The following is a 24148-nucleotide window of genomic DNA, read 5'->3' on the forward strand; positions in this document are numbered from 1 at the left end:
CGCCCTCAGTCATCCTCCTCGTCGCATTTGCAAATCTCGTGCCTGTGCAGTTAGGTCTGCTCGCGCAGGCGCAGTTCGCTCTGCCATATCGTGGCCAGAGCAGAAAACATAGCTGCCCTAGCTTGCGCTGGTGAGCTAAATGCGCAGGTGCGAGATTATGGGCGGGTACAAGCATGGCGCTGGTGAGGTCGGCGCTGTGCATGACCTCACCAGTGCCATGCTCGTATCCGCCCATAATCTCACGCCTGCGCATTTAGCTCACCGAAATATAGGGGGTCTCCAAGTTGCTGGTAGCATAAAGGCTCTGGAAATGCAACATGCCTCCCACCAAACAAAAACTCAAGCAAAATCTGAGCTCCTAAATCCAAATGCCTTCCTCCCTTCTGAGGTCCACAATAAGCCTAAACTGCAATTAGCATCCACATGTTTGATATTAACGTAGTCAGGGAGCCCACTTATTTTATGTGTGCGTGGCTCCAGAAGCAGAAGCTGAGCAGAATGTATTGGGCACTACAATGCATATTTGCAATTTTCACTCTGCAACTTCCATTGCATGTTTGTTTCTGGAAAACGCCCATAACATAAAAATAGTTACTATACCCATAGATGAATTCCCAGATTGGTGTTGATTCTAAGAAGGGGTCACTTCAGGGGGGCTTCCACTGTTTAGGCACATCAGTGGGTCTGTAAATGGAATGCACAAACTATTGTAGAAAATTCTGTGATGCAAAAGTCAAATAGCGTTCCTCTCCTCTAGAGCCAAGCCGTGTAGCCAAACAGTACTGTATGGCATTTTATGGGGCCGGAGGTGTAGATTGGCGCAGGAATATGGTGTAAAAATTTCAGTACCAAATCTACATCTCTTGGCAAAAAAAACCCACTGTTTTCTGTCAGGCGATGCAGGTCTCCTCTGAGGTGAGGTCACTAAGTTTACTGAGGTCACCTGAGGCCAGGTTACCTGCAATCACAGGTGGAGGACCATGGGAACCTCCAGCTCTGACCACAACTAACCTGAGTAACGTCAACGGTCATCACGCTGCTCATTCTCTGCCTGAAGTTAGAGCAGGCAGTCATGTTCTATGGCCGCTCGCTGTGACTTCAGATGTAGCAGAGCTGGAATCGTCGTGGGACCTCGTGTGGATTACATTGGACCTGGTTGTTTTGGTTGGTTAATAAAGGAGTGAAAGAGGATCTTTTTTGTATTTTATTCCAAATAAAGGATTTTTGTGGTGTTTGTGTTTATTTCTTTTCAATTACAGATTAGTAATGGGGCGGTCTCATAGACGCTTCCCATTACTAATCTAGATCTTAATCATCAATAATCTCACACTTTTTTTTGTTTTGTTTGCAACTGACAAATAGAATAAAAAAATAATACCTTTAAAAGAAAAGGGATTGAAACTATACAACTTCAACAATAAAAACTGAATTTTTTATTTTAATAAAAGTAAAAATGCAAAATATTGATTTACTATTCCATTCTGACAGAGTGCCTACCTATGCAATCGAGGATGCAAAGCCCTGGTCAAAAATTATTAGATGACCCCCTACATTTTATTGGTAATTTAAGTGACTTAATAGTACAAAAATTATTACTAATTTAAAAAACGTCAATAGACTTCAATAAAATAAATATGAAATTAAATTATTAATATCCTTTCTATAAACAGAGCCACCAAATACTACCCTTTACAAAACTCTAAAATCAATAACAATAAATTACCAGTGTGTGACTATGCTGCATACAATAATTTTAATAGAATAAAATAAATTAATTCATATTGATACACATATTATTCAGGGGGGAAAAATAACACTAGAATCACTATTGCACTTTTTACATATATTATTTAGGGGATAAATGACACAAGAATCAATATTGCACATTTAACACATGTATGAGGTATCTCCGTAAATATCACAGGATCAGTGTCCAACTTAACCAACAAGATAGACAATAAATAATAGCTTATCAATACCTGTGCATGCCGGTGTTTCTGCGTGCCTCGCGCTCCGACGTGCATTTCGTATGTCACTTCATCAGGGAGCGGTCCAAAGTGCAATAGTGATTCCTGTGTAATTTATCCCCTAAATTATATATGTAAAAAGTGCAATAGTGATTCCAGTGTTATTTATTCCCTGAATAATATGTGTATCAATATGAATTAATTTATTATATTAAAATTATTGTATGTAGCATAGTCACACACTGGTAATTAATTGTTATTGATTTTAAAGTTTTGTAAAGGGTAGTATTTGGTGGCTCTCTTTATAGAAAGGATATTGATAATTTAAATCATTTAATATTTATTTATTGAATTCTATTAAAGGTTTTTAAATTAGTAATCATTTTTATATCTATTTAAGTCATTACATTACCAATAAAACTTATGGGTCATCTAATAATTTTTTTACCTGGGTTTTGCATCCTCGATTGCATAGGTAGGCACTCTGTCAGAATGGAATAGTAAATTAATATTTTGTATTTTTAATTTCATTAAAATAAAAAAAATAGTTTTTATCGTTGAAGTTGTGTAGTTTCAATTCCTTTGTTTTAAAGGTATTGTTGTTGATTCTATTAATCTAGAGCTTAGTGTCAGCGGTGAGCTGGTATTAATCCCTTATTACCCAGATAACCATTGCACCAGGGAAATCGGCAAGAGCAGGGTAAAGTGCCAGGATTGTCACATCTAATGGATGCCACAATTCCAGGTGGCTGCAGGCTGTAATTTTTAAGCTGTCAGGGCCCAATAAGCATGGGTCTCCCCAGCCTGAGAATACCAGCCGCCAGCTGTTGGGCTCTATCATGGCTGGGTATCAAAATTGGGGGCACCGCATGCTGGTTTTTAAAATTATTTATTTGAATAGTTGTTTTTTTTTTAAAAAAAAAGCCTCATGCGGTTCCTGTTAGTTTGATATTCAGCCAAGATATGCGCACGGCTGGGGGCTGCAACCTGTAGCCATATGCTTAATCTGTGCTGTGTATCATAATACGGGGGGACCCTACACCAATTTCTTTATTTTTATACCTCAATAGTGACTTGCAGACAGGGTCTGTGATCGCAAGCAGTCAGACACTGTCACACAGGCTGGGGGTGCATCTGATTGCAACCAATCACAGACGCCAGGACTGCCATTGGATGGGGGGGGAACAGTGAATATGTTTGAGCAATAATGAGCAGCCACGAAAGAAGAATGAGTGGCCTGGAAGCAGTTTCAGCCGCGCCTGAGACTCAGTAAGTATGAAGCGATTGCTCCAATTCCCCTATCTCTTCTACCACCATTTTTACGCACTGGATTCTGGTCCCCATAGATTGATATGAGGACTGGCGTCTGGCCAGATATCTGGGCCGGAACCAGATTTTCTTTTTTAATCCGGTTAGATCCGCCATTCCCAGTTATCTGCGAGTCTGCCCATCACTACTACTGACAGAACTTTGTGTAACTGAGCCATGTTTGTAGGTCACCTTGCTCGCACCAGCCTTTTCAGCTTTGTCCATAAATTACGAATAGGATTGAGATCAGGCATTGTGATGGCCACTCCAAAACACTGACTTTGTTATCTTTAAGCCACTTTGTAACCAGTCTGACAGTTTGCTTTGGGTCATTGTCCATTTGGAAGACCCATTTCCCAAGCTTCAAGTTCCTGGCTAATGTCTGGAGATGTTGCTTCAGTACTGGCACATGATCTTCTTGCCTCATGATGCCATCTATTTTGTGAAGTGCACCAGTCTCTCCTGCAGCAAAACAACCCCACAACATGATGCTGCAACCCCCGTGTTTCACAGTTGGGATGGTGTTCTTAGGCTTTAAAGTGTCTCCCTTTTTCCTCCAAACATAACGATGGTCATTATGGCCTAACAGTTCAATTTTAGTTTTGTCAGACCACAGGACATGTCTCCAAAAATGAAGGTCTTTCTTCCTGTGTGCATTTGCAAACATTAATCTGGCTTTTTATGTTTCTTTTGGACTAATGGCTTCTTCCTGGCAGATGAACTTTCAGCCCATGTTGATACAGTTACTTGTTTCACTGTGGATAATGTCACAATCTTACCAACTTCTGGCAGCATCTTTTCAAAGTGTTTAGCTTTTGGCTCTTGGGTTGATATGCACATATGTCTGACCAAAGCACGTTCATCTCTAGTACAGAGACCCCGTCTCCTTCCTGAGTGGTATGATGGCTGGACATTTCCATCTTGTTTGCACTTGCGTATAATTGTTTGTACAGATGAACGAGGCACCTTCAGGTATCTGGAAATTGCATCCAAGGATGAACCAGATTTGTGCAAGTCCACAATTCTCTTCCTGAGATCTTAGCTGATTTATTTTGACTTTCCCATAAAACAACATTAAAGCGGGCTTTACACGCAACGACATAGCTAACGAGATGTTGTTGGGGTCACGGAATTCGTGACGCACATCCGGCCTTGTTAGCGACGTCATTGCGTGTGAAACGCAGGAACGACCGTTAACGATTGAAATTACTTACCTAATCGTTGATCGTTGACACGTCGTTCCTTTCCCGAATATCGTTGCTGTTTTAGGACGCAGGTTGTTCGTCGTTCCTGCGGCAGCACACATCGCTATGTGTGACACCGCAGGAACGAGGAACATCACCGTACAGCGGCTGCCCGCAATGAGGAAGGGAGGAGGTGGGCGGGATGTTCGGCCCGCTGATCTCCGCCCCTACACTTCTATTGGGCGGCCGCTTAGTGACGCCGCTGTGACGCCTAACAAACTGCCCCCTTAGAAAGGAGGCGGTTCGCTGGCCACAGCGACGTCGCTAGGCAGGTAAGTATGTGTGACAGGTGTTAGCGATGTTGTGCGCCATGGGCAGCGATTTGCCCATGACGCACAACCGACGGGGGTGGGTGCTTTCACTAGCGATATCGCTAGCGATGTTGCTGTGTGTAAAGTGTCCTTTAGAAGCAATGTGTTTCAGGTGTGAATTAAAATACAGCCACAGTTGTGTCTCTAATTAACTCAGATGTTGCCAATAAACCAGAAGCTTCCAAAGGCATGATTATATGGGATGTCTGTCCCATATTGTTTAAAGGCATAGCAGTCTTAGGTAATGTAAACTTCTTGTTTTAATTGTATGTCATGCAATAAAATACAAATTACTTAAAAAAAAAAAAATAAATATCACAAAATTACTTTTTGAATTGTTTTTTTTAAGTCTGTCTGTCACAGTTGAAATGTACCTATTCTAAAAATTACAGACCTCTCCATTCTTTGGGAAAACTTGCAAAATCAGCAGTGTATCAAACACTTATTTCCCCCACTGTGTAATATGTATGTATGTATATATATATATCATAATTCAAATCACACCATTTTACCTCTTACCCACTTCCCCCAAGTTAAAAAAAACAAAAAACCCTATCCATTATGGCCAGTATATGTAATAGTCTTATCGATCAAATTATAAAATTGTTTAAAATATAAAACTGACTCCGTCCTTGAGAGGTTAAAGGGGTATTCCCGTGTCCAATATCCTATCCAAATATGTAGTAGATGTAATAATATTAGCAAATACCTACAATTAAAATGTAGTATAGTTCTTCTGATTAACTGTTGCTCACCTCATGTTCAGGGCATTGCAGGACCTTAGGTATCCGTGATTATGACCATTAGCAACTAACTGGCTGTGACTATATGCGTGGTCGTAACTATGGATACTTAAGGTCCTGCAATGTCCTGAACAAGAGGTAAGCGACAGTGAATCAAGAGAGCTATACTACATTTATAATTGTAGCTATTCGCTAATACATATTATTACACCTACTACATATTTGAATAGAATCTTGCAGATAGGAATACCCTTTTAAGCAAATTATGAATGTAACATTCATCTAAAGGCCACTTTACACACTGCAATATCAGTACCGATATCGCCAGCGTGCGTACCCGCCCCCATCTGTTGTGCGACACAGGCAAATCGCTGCCCGTGTCGCACAACATCGCCCGGATCCGTCACACGGACTTACCTTCCCTGCGACGTCGCTGTGACCAGCGAACCGCCTCCTCTCTAAGGGGGCGGTTTGTTCGACGTCACAGCAGCGTCACTGAACTGCCGCCCAATAGAAGAGGAGGGGCGGAGATGAGCGGGACGAACATCCAGCCCACCTCCTTCCTTCCGCATTGTGGCCAGGAGGCAGGTAAGGAGAGTTTCCTCGTTCCTGCGGTGTCACACGGAGCGATGTGTGCTGCCGCAGGAACGAGGAACAACTTCGTTACTGCTGCATTAACAATATTTGAGAATGGACTCCCATGTCACCGATGAGCGATTTTGCACGTTTTTGCGACGATGCAAAATTGCTCATAGGTGTCACACGCAACGGCATTGCTAATGCTGCCGGATGTGCGTCACAAAATCCGTGACCCCAACGAGATCACTTGAGAGATGTCGTAGCGTGTAAAGCCCGCTTAAGTCGAAGGTAAACACACAGCACAAATGTTCGTAATAGTAATAATAATTACAACTGTTGCAGTATTATCACGTAGGTAACATGACATTACCGATTTCACACTGAGACCATTTCACCATGTGTTAATAGTGTAATGCAGGTTATCCCAGACAAATCTTCAATGAAAGTGCAACGCTAATATTATGCATTAAAGAAAGTGCAAGTATATCCGGCTGTCATGGTGCACAACTAGATTTCTAGGTACTGTACTCTGTTCTTCTTGCAAATGTTATCAGATTAGAAGGGGGCTTTACATGGATTTAGTCAACAGACGATCTCGCATGCGAGTCCAAAAAACATACAGTACACTGCTCCAACTCTTCTATCAACACGCTCAATCCGCTTTATACTTAGAACACATCTCCTTTCACTTCTAAGGTTACTCTGAGGCCACGGTGACCTCCCGCCAGGCTTTGGTATATTTACTCCTTTCTACACCAGTGTCCTCCTCCATTGCAATTAAAATGTCTGTATTTCAGCACCATGCTGGTTAAAAAATGCAATATCGGGTTCACATAATTTATCAGGTAAAATAATGTTCATAAACAGTAGACATTGACAGGGAAGAGCTTGGACAGATCCATTAGCCCAAAGTGGAAGCCACAGTGAATCTAAGCACAATATATTTAGAAAAGATACTTTTCCTTTACAGGGCATCTGTTCTTCCTACTGTGTTTCCCCGAAAATAAGACAGGCTCCAAAAGATGCGCTAGGGCTTATTTTCAGGGTAGGTATTACTTTTTGGGGACACACCATGCTTATAACCACTTATAATGCCAGGTTGTCTTGGTACACAACTTTTGGCAAGATACTCGTTTCAACATTGATATAGCAACATCAAACAGGAAAAGTTATGGAGTTATAGAAATCCCACGATCAGTAGCCATGTAAAGAATTTGAAAATTATGAAATAATGGAAACAATTTTAAAACTTTTTAAATTTATTGAGTCTGAGCGCCACATGCAGAAATACACACACACACACACACACACACACCTTGGCTGCTATCACTCAGGTAATTAATGGCTGCCTAAATAATGTTGTGCCACGTTGAATGCACTTGGGCATACAAATCATCTAGATGTGCTGCTGGCAGCTCCCATGAAAATGACCAATTAGACAATGCAGGTTATAGTAGCATGTTAAAGGGTGCTTTACACGTTGCGACATCGCTAGCGTGGCACCCCCGTCGGTGCCACGAAATGTGGTGATCGCTGCCGTAGCGAACATGATCGCTACGGCAGCGGCGCACGCACATACCTGTGCAGCGACGTCGCTGTGACTGCCGAACAATCCCTCCCTCAAGGGGGAGGTGCATTCGGCGTCACAGCGACGTCACTAAGCGGCCGGCCAATAGAAGCGGAGGGGCGGAGATGAGAAGGACGTAACATCCCGCCCACTTCCTTCCGCATTGACGGTGGAGGTAGGTAAGGAGATGTTCGTCGTTCCTGCGGCGTCACACACAGCAATGTGTGCTACCACAGGAACGACGAACAACATCGTACCTGCTGCAGCAACGATATTAAGGAAATGAGCGACATGTCAACGAGCAACGATTTTTCACGTTTTTGTGCTCGTTGATCGTCGCTCATTTGTGTTACACGCTGCGATGTCGGTAACGGCGCCAGATGTGCGTCACTAACGACGTGATCCCGACGATATATTGTTAGCGATGTCGCAGCGTGTAAAGCCCCCTTTAGGCCACGCCGCTGTTCACACTATCACAAACGTATGGGCTGGCATTGTCATGTGAAAAAAATGGTTCCTGGGACACAGAATAGTCATACCACTGGTTGCCGTAAAAATAATCAATGTAACGTCAAGCTGTTACTTTACATTAAATTAAAACAAGAAAGGTCTGAGCTGATCGGCTACTGAACATTATTAGGAATAGGCCCAGTGTGACAGTCCTTCATGATGGCCTTTTCATGGCAATGCCCATATGGTTTGCAGGTGGAGATTGAAGGTTGCAATGAAGCAATAGAGGCTGGAATGGAGGAGATCTATCCATCTTCAGCAATGAGTCTCGCTATCGTATTAGACAAAATGATAGCTGGGAATTGGTCTGGAAACCATGTGAACAACGTCATAAAAAGGCCTTCACAAGGGAACATCACACCAGTCCTACTACTGAGATTATGGCGTGGGGTGGCATAATGTATGGTAGCTGGACCCCTCTAGTCCTCATTCCATGTACACTAACAGCTTGGTGTTATACTGATTTGGTTGAGGAACCAGTGGTCTGGCCATTTCTCCAAAGTGTCTTAAAAGCCATTTCTCAACAAGACGACACCACATGTTGCTAATGCTATTGTAAGCATCCTGTGTGGCCTAAGCATGCTACAATGACATGCAACAACTCCAGACTTCGCCTGCACTGAGCACACCTGGCACGTCATTAATTGACAATTGCAAAAGGGGCTACCAGCGTGTATATGTGTCTATTTCTGCACGTGGCGCTCAAACAAAACTGAATAAATGGAGAAGCTTTAAAGTTTGGTTTCTATTTCTCTATCATTTGCTTCTCATTAGATCTATCGATCATCTTCAATGTTTCATCATGTGGAATGCATGTGTTGGGAAAATTATACCACAAATACAAATGAAACAACTTCAAGGGCACTCTGTATGTGTGTGTGTGTATATATGTGTGTGTGTGTATATGTGTGTGTGTATGCGTGTGTGTGTGTGTGTACGTGTGTGTATATATGTGTGTGTGTATATATATGTGTGTATGTATGTGTATGTATGTGTATGTATGTGTGCGCATATGTGCGCATATGTGTGCGCATATGTGTGTGCGTGTGTGTGTGTGTGTTTTGTTCGGAGTTTGTTCAAACTTTGATCAGAGTGTGTGGTCCAAGTGTCATCGTTTTGTTTTTTTTTGTACATGGAGAAAAGAAAATAATTCTCCACCTTCTCATTTCTGTCAGTCCTTGAAAATCGAACGCACTCGGATGACATCAGAGTGCGGTTTGATTCTTTCATGAACCCATAGACATGTATTATGCTTTTGATCCAACCCCTGCATCAAAATCAGACAGGTCTCTGCGATTTCCGTTGAGCACTTGGTCTACAAAACATCACAGACATGGAAGTGACCCCTAAGTCGGTGTTCCAAAATTACCTTTTTTTAGCAAATTTTCTAAACTGTGCACTTTCGCAGCATCAAAAATGTAGCATCTTATAGTTCCAGCAAAGATTTATAGAAATATCATGCCCCCTGTGGGTTTTTTTTAACCAAAATATTTTTATTGAAAATATCAAAATATAATTAAAGCTGCTTTCACACTACGTTTTTTTAGCATGCGTCATGAACGTTTTTTGCTGTAAAAGTGGATCCTGTTTTTACAAAGAAAAACGCATGCAACCGCATGTGTTATTTTGCAGGATCGGGTCACTTGAAGTTTATGGGCGGGCATTGGAGTCATGTGATCGGGAGTGAGGGGAACTGAACGTGATAGACTGGGAGCCGGCATCTGAAAGCTGCGGACGCTGGTAACCAAGGTAAACATCAGGTAACTAAGCAAAGTGCTTTCCTTAGATACCCGATATTTACCTTGGTTATGAGCGTCCGCATCTGCTAGGAGCTGGGCTGCCTGCTCCCTGCACACGTAACCAAGGTAAACATCGGGTAACTAAGCGAAGCGCTTTGTTTGGTTACCCGATATTTACCTTGGTTACGAGTGTCCGCCGCTCTCAGGCGGGGGAGAGAGAGAGGGGGGGAGAGAGAGGGAGGGGGAGAGAGGGACTGATCACGCCAGGCTGGTTTCTGGGCATGCTCAGTGGAGCAAGCAGGATCCTGTATATCAGCATGCCAGCGTTCACATGCGTTTGCGTGCAGTTTAGTCAGGATCCAGTGAAAAACAGTATTTGGACGCAGCTTAAAAACGCTACAAGTAGTGTTTTTGAAAAAAGTTAAAACACTGCAAGTCGCTGGATCCTCACTATAACGCACGCAAACACATGTGAACGCATGTTGACGCAAGTCCATTGCAAATGCATTGAAATGAAAACGCATTTGCACTGGATCCATTTTTGCGTTAAAAAACGTTCATGACGCATGTTAAAAAAACGTAGTGTGAAAGCAGCCTAACACACACATATGGGGTTACCAAACCCCAAAACGCCCATCCCACCCACCCAGCAAACATTCAATAAGTACTCAAGACATGTATTGAAGAGTCGCAGCTCTTTTGAAAGAGAAAGATATATTATGTAAACAAACAAATGGAGGTTAATATTCCTACAATATCGGCTATTTGTTATGCACAGTGCTAGCAATGGAGGAGCTTCAAGCAAATGATTCACTATAACATTTTGCGAATACATCCAACAGGGTTCAATTCCCAGCTTTAAACAGGCCAAGGCAAAATCTAAACAGGTCCCTAGACGCTAAACCCGAAGCGGTGCATGTTTCAAATCCGTTAAGGCGCTTTCACACTTGCGTTGAACGGCATCCGTTGCATTGCGTTGTGTGACGGATGCAACGGATGCATTGCATGTAGTGGCGCAACGGATCGTACAAAATAACGCAATCAGTTATAGTTTTTTTTTTCTTGACTTTACACACCTGGGCATGCGCAGTTGTGTAAAGACGGTTGCGTTAACGGAATCCGTCAAATGATGGATTGTAATGGTGCGCAGTGCGATTCTGTGGGCTGTCTGCAGGACTTCAATATAATGGCGCCGGCCGAGATTTTAGCTCAATGACCTCTTCATTAGGTCGAAATAAGGCAAATCAAAGTGCGCATGCGCAGGAGTGCAATGGAGGCCTCTGTGTGGATGATGCAGGACACCTCAGCCCCATGGAGCTGAGAAGGATGACGACGATGGAAAGAAGAGAGGCGGAGCCGGACCGAGATCAGCAGTGCCCATTGGACCGGACCTCCCCTAGGTGAGTATAATAAAAGGTCTTTTTTACGTTATACAGAGCAGCCTGGGCTCTTATATACAATATTCTGGAATGCTGTATATAAAGGCTCACTGATGGACAGATTATAAGGGAAAATCCTGGTGACAGGTTCCCTTTAACATGTGCATATATTTTGCAGCTGAAAGTTGAGATGTGTTGAAGAAAAAAAATAAAGAGCAAACATTACATGTATTAAAGGTATTATCTGGGATATTTTATTGTTTTAACCATGGGCTTAAGAACTTACAGACAGGTTGCTAACTACCAACCTATTCTGCCAATGCAGCTCTCTGCAGGCACAGAGAAGTCACAGATCACTCCTGCCGGTGATTCTGCTGCGGCCACCACTGGTGTCATATCGACAGAGCAGCAGCTTCTCTTCCGCTCTATTGATGGTGCGCAATTGCGGACATTATACTGATTGACAGCCGGCTCTGTATTGCCTAACTGTGGGCAGCCAGCTATCAATCAGCATGACGTCGGCACTCACGTTCCATCAACAAAGGAGCTTGTAAGAGGAAGAGCTGCTCTGTAAAGGGTCAGTCACTGGTAGAACAGGCAGGTAATAAGCAACTACTTGCCTGTCAGTTCTTAAGCTCATAGTTAAAAAAAAATAAAATTATCTGGGACCACCCCTCTAATATACACTTCTAGGTTTGTTCTGATAAATAATGGGAGTTTCCCACTTTTTGCATGTTAGCCCTAGAACGCATACCTGGTGCCTCGCAGGCCTGCTAGGTTATTTGTTTTCTATGGTTGCACGTTCTAGGGTTAAACATCAGTAGAGATGAGAGGACCTGTGGAAGTTCGGTTCGGTAGGTTTAGATAAAGTTTGATTTGGGACTTGACTTGACCTGAACCCCAATGGAAGTCATTAATTGGGCAGTTCGGCTCTCCGCGCACCTGCAGCCAGCTATAAAGAGATCACTTCAGGGTGCGGAGTGTTTTTTTTGTTTGGTGTGCACTACACCCAATCACACTGTTGTTACCCCCAGTGTGCGCTGTTCAAAGGCTAAGTTCACACACTGCGTTTTTTTGACGCTGCGTTTTTGGCCGCTAAAAAACGCACAAAAACGCACCCACGTCAAAAAAACGCGATTTGGTGCGTTTTTGGCTGCGTTTTGCTGCGTTTTTGATCTCTGCGTTTTGCTGCGTTTTTCCAATGCATTGCATGGGGGGAAAACGCAGAAAAACGGAGGAAAGAATTGACATGTCCATTTTTGTTTTCAAGCTCAAAAACAGCAACAGCGGACAGCAAAAATGAAAACTCATAGACTTTGCTGGGGAAGCAAAGTCATGCAATTTTGAGGCCAAAAACGCACCCGAAAAACGCACTGTGCGCACATAGCCAAACACTGCAAGCGGCTCATGCTGAGCTGAGCACCGAGTGTACCCGAGCACAGTGTACCCGAGCACAGTGTACCCGAGCACAGTGTACCCAAAGTTCGAACTCAAACTCTGTTTCTTTTGTAAACTCTGTGTTTGGTATGAACAACGAACCTCGGGTTCACTCATCTCTAAACGTGAGTAGTCACTTGCTTGGAGGAGACTGGTCGTCAACTAGCTGAGCTATCACAATGAGCCAGACAGCCAGCCACTTGCCCCTTTCACACAGCGCTGGTCATGTGCCAACAAAGAGAGGAAGTGGCGTTCTCCTATGTCAGAATAGACCTGAAAGAGAAGCTGGCCCTACATGGAGGACATCAGGAAAGTTCTCAGAATACTGAAAGCCAATCAATAAGTTTAAAGAGGTTGTCCAGCACCACTCCCACAATGGGTGGATAGCGGCAACAATGGCGGCTCATCTGGCGTTGTGGAGCTGGAATACCTCTTTAATTAATTTACATTTCCTGTGACTGGACAACCTATACAATGTAGGCCCAGTATGGCTCACTTGGATTCTGTTGCATACTGTGATATTTTTAGGTTTATTTTTCACCTTAGTGCTGTAAGTAAAAGCAGTCATTATAAACACATAAGAGTTATTAGAGCACAATAATACGACGGTCAGGCTGAAAATGAGATCAGAGAATTTATAACCCATTCTGGATTGATTATCAAGAAAATAATCCATTCTGGAGCAGTTTGGCAGAATGGATAATATCGTAGATCAGAATTTGGAGGTTGAGGTGTATGAGCAGCTGTAATAGAAGCCTTCACAATATGTATACACTCAACTACTAACAATATTGTTATTAGAGAAGAGCAAATCAATTTGCAGGGTCTTAGTCCAGCGACCACCGGTCGGGAGCTGTGGGAACCACCTCCTTGCTTGGTGCTTCTGTTTATGTTTAGGCCAGATACAAAGTCACAATAATGTGCTGGGCCTACTGATAAGAAGTACCAGTATTCCAAGCCTGTAAGGAAATCTACAGGCTATCAACATGGCTACTGGACTCATCTCTAATAAATGTTATAGTAAAAAATGAATGGGGGAACTGCACATTAGACTGATGCTTGGCAGTGCCATCCACTTGGAACATTTATGTTCCTGCAATGCAAGGACTGACTGCAACGTCAAGCAAAAGCCAATAATACCATCAACTGTAATAGGGTATATGTGTTATGGATCTGTTCATTTGCACACTCCCGACGGCCATCATGGAGAAAAAGTCTGCAGAACACTTCATTGGTATCACTTATGGAAACATCCGGGGCCAAAAATAACTACAATGCAAAAGCCAGTGTATCAAGAAGAGGACCTGTGACCAGGTCAGAAGGGGACAGGTTTTTTTTCCCATACAGTTCCAGAGATCTGGGCCTTTTTATTTAGAGCTAACTTTTATGGTCTTTATTAAGGATCATGACTTGCAGGGTAATAATACAAAACAGCCTAAAGACACGGCCCACACTATACACTTAGTAAAGACCTTGAATATGAGCTCTAAATAAAGAAGTCCCATATCTCCGGAAGCAAATGGCAATTAAAAAAAAAAAAAAAAAGAGAAACAAAACTGGAATACTTGGGAGAGTAGCAAGAATAAGAGCAAAAACTGGCCTCTTTTGGCATAATGACACATCCTCTTTAGACTAGAAGTCCCAGAAATTTCGAGCTCCCCCCTGAAGTCCCGAAAGAGGGTCAAATGACCCTTAGTCCAAACTGAATAGAACTAACTAGAAACTAAATGGCTAAACTCAATGGAAAACAACAACCTCCTGTGGTGTGACAGTAATGGCCTTAATTACAGAAAAAAAGACAGGGATTATAGGATGTTATCTAAAATCCTTCAGGTCATTCAACCCGTCTCTGGGTTCCAAAGGTAGAAATGTTAAATGACCCCTCTCTGGAACTTCTAGTGTTAAAGGGATCCTGGCAGGCGACTCATGCCAACCAAACCACGACCAGCATGGATCACATCTTGGCAGAATGATTGTGTTCATGTATAGAGTGTGTCCACCGCCATTAACTTGAGAATGGCGGCAGCTATAGGCATAGAAGTGGTGTCTAGGTATAGTAAAGTAGCCATGCGCTACGCAATGAAACCACTTATAGCGCCACCTGGTGGAAAACAACGGAGTTAGCATTTTTATCTTGAAAACGGAACGAGAGAGAAAAAAAGTGAATTACACAGATGTAGGGCATCATCAATTCAATACGATTCGACACCTTGCATACAGAAATGCTATAATTAAAACTCACAAGGCTGCGGACGTGAAGCGATACCTCATGGAGACCTTCCTACAAGTCATTGGGTATGGTGGCTGCGTGGAGTGGTCTCCACGCTCACCTGACCTGACCCAATTGGACTTCTTTCTGTGAGGTCACATCAAACAGCAGGTGTATGCGACCCCTCCACCAACATTGCAGGACCTACGACGACGTATTACAGATGCTTGTACAAACGTGTCACCTACCATATTGCACAAAGTGCAGCAAGATACAGTATAGTGTCCGGAGTATAGGATGTGCATTGCAGCTGACGGTGGCCGCTTTGAGCATCAAAGTTAAATGAGCGCCATATGCGTGACCAGCATTCACTGTCATGGGTTTCATATCATAGTAATGATGTATGCAAGGTGCCGATTCATATTGAATTAATGATGCCCTAATTCACTTTTTTTCTCTATCTCGTTCAATTTTCGAGATAAAAATGCTAGCTCCATTGTTTTCCACCAGGTGGTGCTATAGGTGGTTTCATTGCGTAGCACATGGCTACTTTACTATACCTAGACACCACTTCTATGCCTATAGCTGCCGCCGTTCTCAAGTTAATGGTGGTGGACAGGATATGGGTGGACACACTGTACAGTATATGCTCTAGTGTCTCAGAAAACAAGGTTTGATGATCCGGCCAGGGCCCATATAGAGAGGCGTGACTAGTCAGGTGCCGTCCCTGGATGGCTTCTCCCAGCACCACTCTAGTCCATTGATTGGTCTCAGAGTGACCTGTCAGTAAACTACAGTGGTGCAGGGAGCACTCAGCCGGGAGTCAATCTACTCATGTCGCTCCCTATGGTCCGGCTCTGTAAACTATGCGTCATCTGAAACGCTGAAGCAATTCACAGAAAAACATACATGCAGCCAGTATCAGAATCATGCTGACCGTAGTTTGGGCAGCATGAAGTGACTGACAGATTCCCAGAGTATACCTGGTGTTAGGTTTAAGGGGTATTTCCATCTATAAGAGCCTATCCCAAAATGTAGTAAGTGAAATAATAAGATTAGCAAATACCTCCAATTAGAAATGTAGTATAGTTCTCCTGATACAGAAATGTATCTTACCTCATGCGCAGGGTATTGCAGCTTAGGTATCCATGGTTACGACCACTCATATAGCGACAGTAATTTACTTGCTCGTAGTTTAACCATGGATACCTAAGCTATTGTAACGCCCTGCACATGAGGTAAGGGACATAGCTAATCAGGAGAACTATACTACATTTCTAGTTGGAGGTATTTGCTAATATTATTACTACACCTATTACATTTTGGGATAGGGTCTTAGAGCTGGGAATACACCTTTAAGGCTGAGCTCAAGAGTTAGGAATTCCATTTTTATGATCGGTATTAGTATGTGTCAGCAGATAAGGAGATTATACAGTCCCCTCCAGGCATTTTGCATCTTAGGCTAGTTTCACACTACGTCTTTTTAACATCCGCTGAAAACGTTTTTTTAGCGGAAGTACGGATCCTGCTTTTACAGCAAATAACGTATGCAAACGCATATGTTATTTTGCAGGATCCTGCACTGGATGTTAGGGGCGGGCAAAGGAGTCATGTGATCGGGATTGAGGGGAGGTAGACTGGGAGGAGGCTTCTGACAGCTGCATACGCTGGTAACCAAGGTAAACATCGGCCTTGGATACCCGATATTTACCTTGGTTACGAGTGTCTACAGCTGCTAGGAGCCGGGCTGCGTGCACATAGCAGAGCCGGGCTGCGTGCACATAGCAGAGCCGGGCTGCGTGCACATAGCAGAGCCGGGCAGCGTGCACATAGCAGAGCCGGGCAGCGTGCACATAGCAGAGCCGGGCAGCGTGCACATAGCAGAGCCGGGCAGCGTGCACATAGCAGAGCCGGGCAGCGTGCACATAGCAGAGCCGGGCTGCGTGTGTGGCGCCCCTGACCTGGTCAGGCACCACTGAGTACTGCACCCATGCTGGGGACAGTACAATACAGGTAATCCAGATGGCTGACAGGGGTGTGGAACACAGGCGCATAGTGATCAGGTCTCACGCATGTACCTAAGAGAGGACCCCTGGGGATCCCAGGAGGGGGCAGAGCCTACGCCTTCACTGGAATAGTGGAGGGGGCGAGAGCCTCCATCTCCTCTCAAGGGGTGTGGTGGAGAGTCTGGTTGCTAGGTGGCGTAGGCAGACACAAGTGGGGAAGGAAAGAGAGATAGGAGGAGTTAGTTAGAGCTGGGAGCTCGGACTGAGGAGATGTCAGCAGAAAGAGCAGAGATGGAAAAACCCACCAGTGAGTCGGTTAGAGCAGAACTCCAGAGGGCTCAGTGAGGAGCAGACCTGTGGGGCTGATGCTGTCTAACAGCGCCCGCGCAGTGACTACAGACGGGGGAGAACGGTCAACTAGAAGTGCTGCCTGAAAGCCAGCTTCAGCTAGAGAGTGCACGGAGTGGGAAGTAAGGAGACTTCTAGAGAGCACCAGGCCCAACCGGGCGGCAGATCCCGAAGCGAGGATAGATTCACCTTTCCCTGCTAAACCTGCCGGTGTGGGGCTCTTACAGCCCACACCACTACAACCAAAAGCCGCAGCCACGTAACCGCAAGTAGGGCCCATAGGTCACAGGAGGCAAGAGGCTGGAGTGGCCTGGCCCGGGGAACAAGCACACGGCAAAACAACAAGGGGAGAGAGGCTTGGAGCATCTTCCCTGGGTGACCCCCATAGGGACTCAAAGTCGGGGTCACCCCAAACCACCAAGGGCTAAGGAAGGCGAGTTTGTAGTCACCCTCATACAGTCAGCCGGAAGGATACCTGGTTCCCACCTGGTTCATCCCAGCTACGCCCGGGTTACTCACCCTGCCACCTGAAGTGAGTAAAAACCCTGAAAGACACTCTGCCTGTGTGTGGTCATTCTGCGACTTGTGGTACTACAGCTTTACAAAGGGCCCTGGGGCTTGCCTCACTCTCAGGAGGCTACTACACCCGACTGCACCCACCATCAGCCCCAGGTGCCTCCTAATCTGCAGTGGCGGTCCCCTCTGACCGCAAATCTGAGAGTGGCGTCACGATCAAAACAAGAAGATTTCCTACCAGTGACGGAGATCCAGCAACGTGGAGTCCCTGAAGGTAATGCACCGACACCGACACAACACCTGTGGGGCTTCACATCTGGCGTCACGAACAGGATAAGGACTAGACCTGTTCAGACAGGTGACCATGTGCCTGGGCGGTCCGCTTGAAAAATTGGAAGCGCCGCCATATTGCCACCATGGAAAGCGCGCTGAAAAACAACAGCAGCCCGCGCTGGAAGAAGTTACCGCCCACGAAGAGGTGTGGCTACCCAGAGATCCCCTGCAGAGTTCTGACCTTGCCAGCTATGAGAGTGGAAGCGTCGAGAGACGGCGGGAAGGAAAGGAAGCCACAAGCCTGCTGCTGGGAGAGGAGCTGCTGAAAGAGGCAGAGCAGAAACTGGACAGCTTGTTACAGGAGGCAGCGAAGAGTCCACTGCTGGGAGACCGTGCAGAAGACGGCGCAGAAGAAATGGCGTCTGACCGCAGGAACCCAGAACCAGGCTCCGCTGCCTGGTGGTACCGAGAGCTGGCCCAGTTTTGCAACCGGCTGGAGACCCGGGTCGTGGAGCAGATTCGGGAGGAACGGATGGAACTGCAGGAGCTGACCGCGGCGGTTCGGGCCTATGAAGGGAGAGCTGCATGCCGGGTGTCAGGCGGGACGGCGACGACGCAGACCCCAGTGCTACCAACAACGGGTGAGTCGAATGATGCCCCGGCCCGCGCAAGTGCCCCGACCCCTGCTGCCACGTCCGCGGTCCCTGAAGAGGCGTCCGGTGCGGCGACGCTGAAGCAGGCCGCAGCCACGCCAGGTGCGGCCCTCCAAGCCCCAGCGGCTGCAGCGATGCCCTGCTCGGCCCACCAAGACCCAGTCCCTGCAGCGATGCCCTGCCCGGCCCGCCAGGACCAGGCCGCCGCCATCCTGGGCGCGGCCCGCCAAGACCAGGCCGCTGCCAAACAGGGCGCGGCCCGCCAAGACCAGGCCGCCGCCAAACAGGGCGCGGCCCGCCAAGACCAGGCCGCCGCCATGCCGGGCGCGGCCCGCCAAGACCAGGCCGCCGCCATGCCGGGCGCGGCCCGCCAAGACCAGGCCGCCGCCAAACAGGGCGCGGCCCGCCAAGACCAGGCCGCCGCCATGCCAGGCGCGGCCCGCCAAGAAAAGACTACCTCAGCATTTACCCCGGCCTGTAAGGCCAGAGCAGATACTGCTCCCCAGTCCCCGGAGGTCTCTGATAGGAAGCCCACGCTGGAGGAAGAATACTGGCAGATGAGGGCTGACATGGAGGCCAAGTTTCCCCAGTGGTTGGTGGATCTGTACCTGCGCCCCCCATGCACCCCTGAGGAGATTCAGGTAACCCCTGCAGCTACACCAGAGAGTCCCCCGCCTGGGCCAGCAGGAGAAAGTCCATCCCCAGTCCTGCCATCAGAGGAGTGCCAGGAAGAACTAAGGGGGAGAGGAGGCCAGGAGGCAGAAGGGTTAACTCCGACGCCAGCCGCAGCAGACTCCTACTCAGAGCCGGAAATGCTGCCATACTCCCGCTGGGACGAGGAGGACCTGACCCCCTCTGCGGAAGAAGAGCTGCCTAAGAGCCTCACCTGGGAGTTTGTGAGCTGCCCGCTACAGGATCCAGCCCGCAAGACACGGCGCAGAAGAACACAGTTTGCTCCAGCACCACAGTCTCCTGAACAGAGAGCAGTCACCGCCAGAGACCTAAAGGAGAAGCGTATGTTGAGAGAGTCCAAAGCCCAGGCTAGAGGACCCCTGTGTTATGGCATAGTGGAAGACTTTAATCTGAGAAGTGGCTATGGATTTATCGTAGCACCAGGAATAAAAGAAGGGATATTTGTAAACCGCAGAGATGTGAACGCTCATCTGCCAAGAGGACACCCTTGCAGAAATCTGAAAATGGGAGATTCGGTACAGTTTACCATGCACCAAGGTGAAAGGGGATTGTACGCACTTGACGTAACGCTATGTCCCAACAAACCCTACAGCCATCCCATGCAACAAGAAAGACAAGAAAGACAAGAAAGACAAGAAAGACAAGAAAGACAAGAAAGACAAGATAGAGATAAAGAACCAGATGTAGAAACAGATGAAGACCAAGAACGGAAAGATAAAGATCCTACAGATGAAGAAAGAGACAAAGAGCAAGAAAGTCACAGGTGCCAGTGCCCAACGTGCCCTCGCCCTAGTGAAAAAGAGGAGTAAAGAAAAGTAAAGTAAAGTAAGAAGTTTTGACCAGTTAAAGTTTTGAAAAGTTTTGTTTTGCAACGTTTAAGCATGTGCCCACAAAAACTATTGTGAGAAATAAACTTTAAGGCTATGAACTTGCTATAGCCACAAACTCTCGCAGTGTAAATAGTTACACCAGTGGCACCACCACCAGGGCCAGCCTGTTTAGGGGCTTGGCTCGTCTGCAACCAGGGGGGCCCGTCCGTAGAAAAGGGCCTTGGCTCACCTGCGACCAGAGAGCACGCCTGTTTATGGGGCCTTGGCTCACCACCACAAAGAGGGTACCTGGTCAGCACCAACTGTGGAGGCCGCCTCTGAATCCTGCCAGAAGAGGTTGACGGCGCGGATCCACCAGGCCAGGTATACCCTGAAACCACCAGCCCATGAAAGCCGCCTCTACATCCTGCCAGAAGTGGCTGAAGTCGCGGCCAACGGGAGAGGAAGATTGGAGGAAAGGTCTGGGGAAACGGATGGCCCAGATCTGGTTACCAAAAGGACCGGTGACCTGCCTCCTGAGAGGGTTTTGGGTGGGTTAACGGACTTGTGGGTGGAGGGAGGTGATGTCTGATACCTGGTGGTTTTAAAAATGTTTTACATGTTTTAATGTTTTATGCATTTTAAAATGTTGTCTTGCAGCCCGAGGACGTGCTGGTGATAACTAAGGGGGAATGTGGCGCCCCTGACCTGGTCAGGCACCACTGAGTACTGCACCCATGCTGGGGACAGTACAATACAGGTAATCCAGATGGCTGACAGGGGTGTGGAACACAGGCGCATAGTGATCAGGTCTCACGCATGTACCTAAGAGAGGACCCCTGGGGATCCCAGGAGGGGGCAGAGCCTACGCCTTCACTGGAATAGTGGAGGGGGCGAGAGCCTCCATCTCCTCTCAAGGGGTGTGGTGGAGAGTCTGGTTGCTAGGTGGCGTAGGCAGACACAAGTGGGGAAGGAAAGAGAGATAGGAGGAGTTAGTTAGAGCTGGGAGCTCGGACTGAGGAGATGTCAGCAGAAAGAGCAGAGATGGAAAAACCCACCAGTGAGTCGGTTAGAGCAGAACTCCAGAGGGCTCAGTGAGGAGCAGACCTGTGGGGCTGATGCTGTCTAACAGCGCCCGCGCAGTGACTACAGACGGGGGAGAACGGTCAACTAGAAGTGCTGCCTGAAAGCCAGCTTCAGCTAGAGAGTGCACGGAGTGGGAAGTAAGGAGACTTCTAGAGAGCACCAGGCCCAACCGGGCGGCAGATCCCGAAGCGAGGATAGATTCACCTTTCCCTGCTAAACCTGCCGGTGTGGGGCTCTTACAGCCCACACCACTACAACCAAAAGCCGCAGCCACGTAACCGCAAGTAGGGCCCATAGGTCACAGGAGGCAAGAGGCTGGAGTGGCCTGGCCCGGGGAACAAGCACACGGCAAAACAACAAGGGGAGAGAGGCTTGGAGCATCTTCCCTGGGTGACCCCCATAGGGACTCAAAGTCGGGGTCACCCCAAACCACCAAGGGCTAAGGAAGGCGAGTTTGTAGTCACCCTCATACAGTCAGCCGGAAGGATACCTGGTTCCCACCTGGTTCATCCCAGCTACGCCCGGGTTACTCACCCTGCCACCTGAAGTGAGTAAAAACCCTGAAAGACACTCTGCCTGTGTGTGGTCATTCTGCGACTTGTGGTACTACAGCTTTACAAAGGGCCCTGGGGCTTGCCTCACTCTCAGGAGGCTACTACACCCGACTGCACCCACCATCAGCCCCAGGTGCCTCCTAATCTGCAGTGGCGGTCCCCTCTGACCGCAAATCTGAGAGTGGCGTCACGATCAAAACAAGAAGATTTCCTACCAGTGACGGAGATCCAGCAACGTGGAGTCCCTGAAGGTAATGCACCGACACCGACACAACACCTGTGGGGCTTCACATCTGCACATAGCAGAGCCGGGCTGCGTGCACATAGCAGAGCCGGGCAGCGTGCACATAGCAGAGCCGGGCAGCGTGCACATAGCAGAGCCGGGCAGCGTGCACATAGCAGAGCCGGGCAGCGTGCACATAGCAGAGCCGGGCAGCGTGCACATAGCAGAGCCGGGCAGCGTGCACATAGCAGAGCCGGGCAGCGTGCACATAGCAGAGCCGGGCAGCGTGCACATAGCAGAGCCGGGCAGCGTGCACATAGCAGAGCCGGGCAGCGTGCACATGAGAGAGAGAGAGAGAGAGAGAGAGACCGACCGACCGACCCTGTCCCTGTACCGGGCATGCTCAGTAGAGAATCAGGATCCTGTTATAACGCAACTGAACGACTTTTGGTAGGCAGGATCCAGCACTCATTGACATGCATTGCAGCTCGCGGCGCAATGTCAAGGATCCTGTGACATACGTTAATTTGACAAAGCCAAAAAACGCTACATGTTGCGTTTTTGAAACATGTTAAATTAACGCAAAATGACGGATCCTGCATCTAACGGACGCAAACGAATGCAAACGGAAGTGGACGTGAGTCCATTGAAAATGCATTAAACACAAAACGGATTTGCACAGGATCCGTACTTCCGTTAAAAAAACGTTTTCAACGGATGTTAAAAAGACGTAGTGTGAAACCAGCCTTATAGTGGAGACAGTCAGCACGTTGGGGCCAGATCTGCTTGCTCACCTCCTATATTACTGCAGGGGGAGCACAGTCCGGCCCCAGATGTGACATCTACACAGCACACAAGTAAGAACAACCAATAGTGGCAGCACAGACTGACACAGCCATAGATTTCTGCTCTGAAGCCTGTAGGAATGTGAATGCAGCTTTGGGGGGGGGAGTTGCTGAATTTTTCACCTGCATCAGTTCTGTGCTATCCGGTGATGACAGGACAAACACATTCTTACTATAGTGTGACTACTGTAATCCAGCCCACTACAGAGCATGCCTGGACTATAACCCAACCTCTGCTGAGCCTTGTAGTCCCCCAGCCCGGGCAGATGCTTCCAGCTGTCGGTTCTGCACTGGCCACGCATCACGTCCGTACAACCAGTAGTGGGCGCTATGGTGAAAACACTGAGGAGTCTCCTCACATGACAAAAGGGAACTCACGAGAAAAACGGATCCTCCTCGAAGTCTCTGAGCAGGCTCCCAAACATCGTGCCCGCGGCGACCGACGGCGAGTCCAGCAGAGCGCAGCGCCGAACTGAGCGGGCGAGCCGGAGAGCCGGTAATATAAAGCTGCCTGTCACGTGACCCGCCGCGACGCCTCTCATTGGTTCTCAACCTGCCGAAATCTCTGGGGACGGAGAGACCTCTTGTCTCCATGGTAACCACTGTCAACATTGTCACTGCCAAGTGGCCGGGATGGAAATAGCTGGAACATAATTGCATATGGGCTTATGTTATACAGCGTGGTGGCCAGTGGCCACCAGACACAGGCGTATGCATCCCGGCACACACATTACTCACCAGCAACAATTATGGATGGCACTCACTGGCCTGGTTTCTCTGCCCTGTCTATAATCACCTGATTTACATGACGGAATTACCATAATTGCTGCAGAAGTAGAGCACGCCACGTTAGATAGATGAGGAGAGAGATAGAAAGAAAGAAGGAAGGAAATAAAGAAAGAAAGAAAGAAAATAGAGAGAGGGGGAGAAAGAAAGGAGAGAAAGAAAGGAGAGAAAGAAAGGAGAGAAAGAAAGGAGAGAAAGAAAGGAGAGAAAGAAAGGAGAGAAAGAAGGGAGAGAAAGAAGTCAGAGAAAAAAAGGAGAGAAAGAAGGGAGAGAAAGAAGGGAGAGAAAGAAGGGAGAGAAAGAAAGGAGAGAAAGAAAGGAGAGAAAGAAGGGAGAGAAAGAAGGGAGAGAAAGAAAGGAGAG

General features: G+C 47.1%; 1 protein-coding gene across 2 annotated transcripts in view; it reads right to left on the bottom strand.

Moving 5' to 3' along the window:
• MLF1 (myeloid leukemia factor 1) overlaps nucleotides 1-23484 on the bottom strand; it is a 63809-nt gene extending 40325 nt beyond the window's left edge. For both annotated transcript variants that reach the window (XM_075340691.1, XM_075340690.1), the window contains exon 1: nucleotides 23378-23484. In XM_075340691.1, coding sequence (XP_075196806.1) covers nucleotides 23378-23424 — 47 coding nt within the window. In that variant the 5' untranslated portion in view covers nucleotides 23425-23484. The remainder of the gene's footprint in view (nucleotides 1-23377) is intronic.
• Nucleotides 23485-24148: the final 664 nt, after the last annotated feature.

The sequence above is a fragment of the Anomaloglossus baeobatrachus genome, chromosome 3 (assembly GCF_048569485.1).
Source record: "Anomaloglossus baeobatrachus isolate aAnoBae1 chromosome 3, aAnoBae1.hap1, whole genome shotgun sequence".
In the NCBI taxonomy this organism is placed as follows: domain Eukaryota; kingdom Metazoa; phylum Chordata; class Amphibia; order Anura; family Aromobatidae; genus Anomaloglossus; species Anomaloglossus baeobatrachus.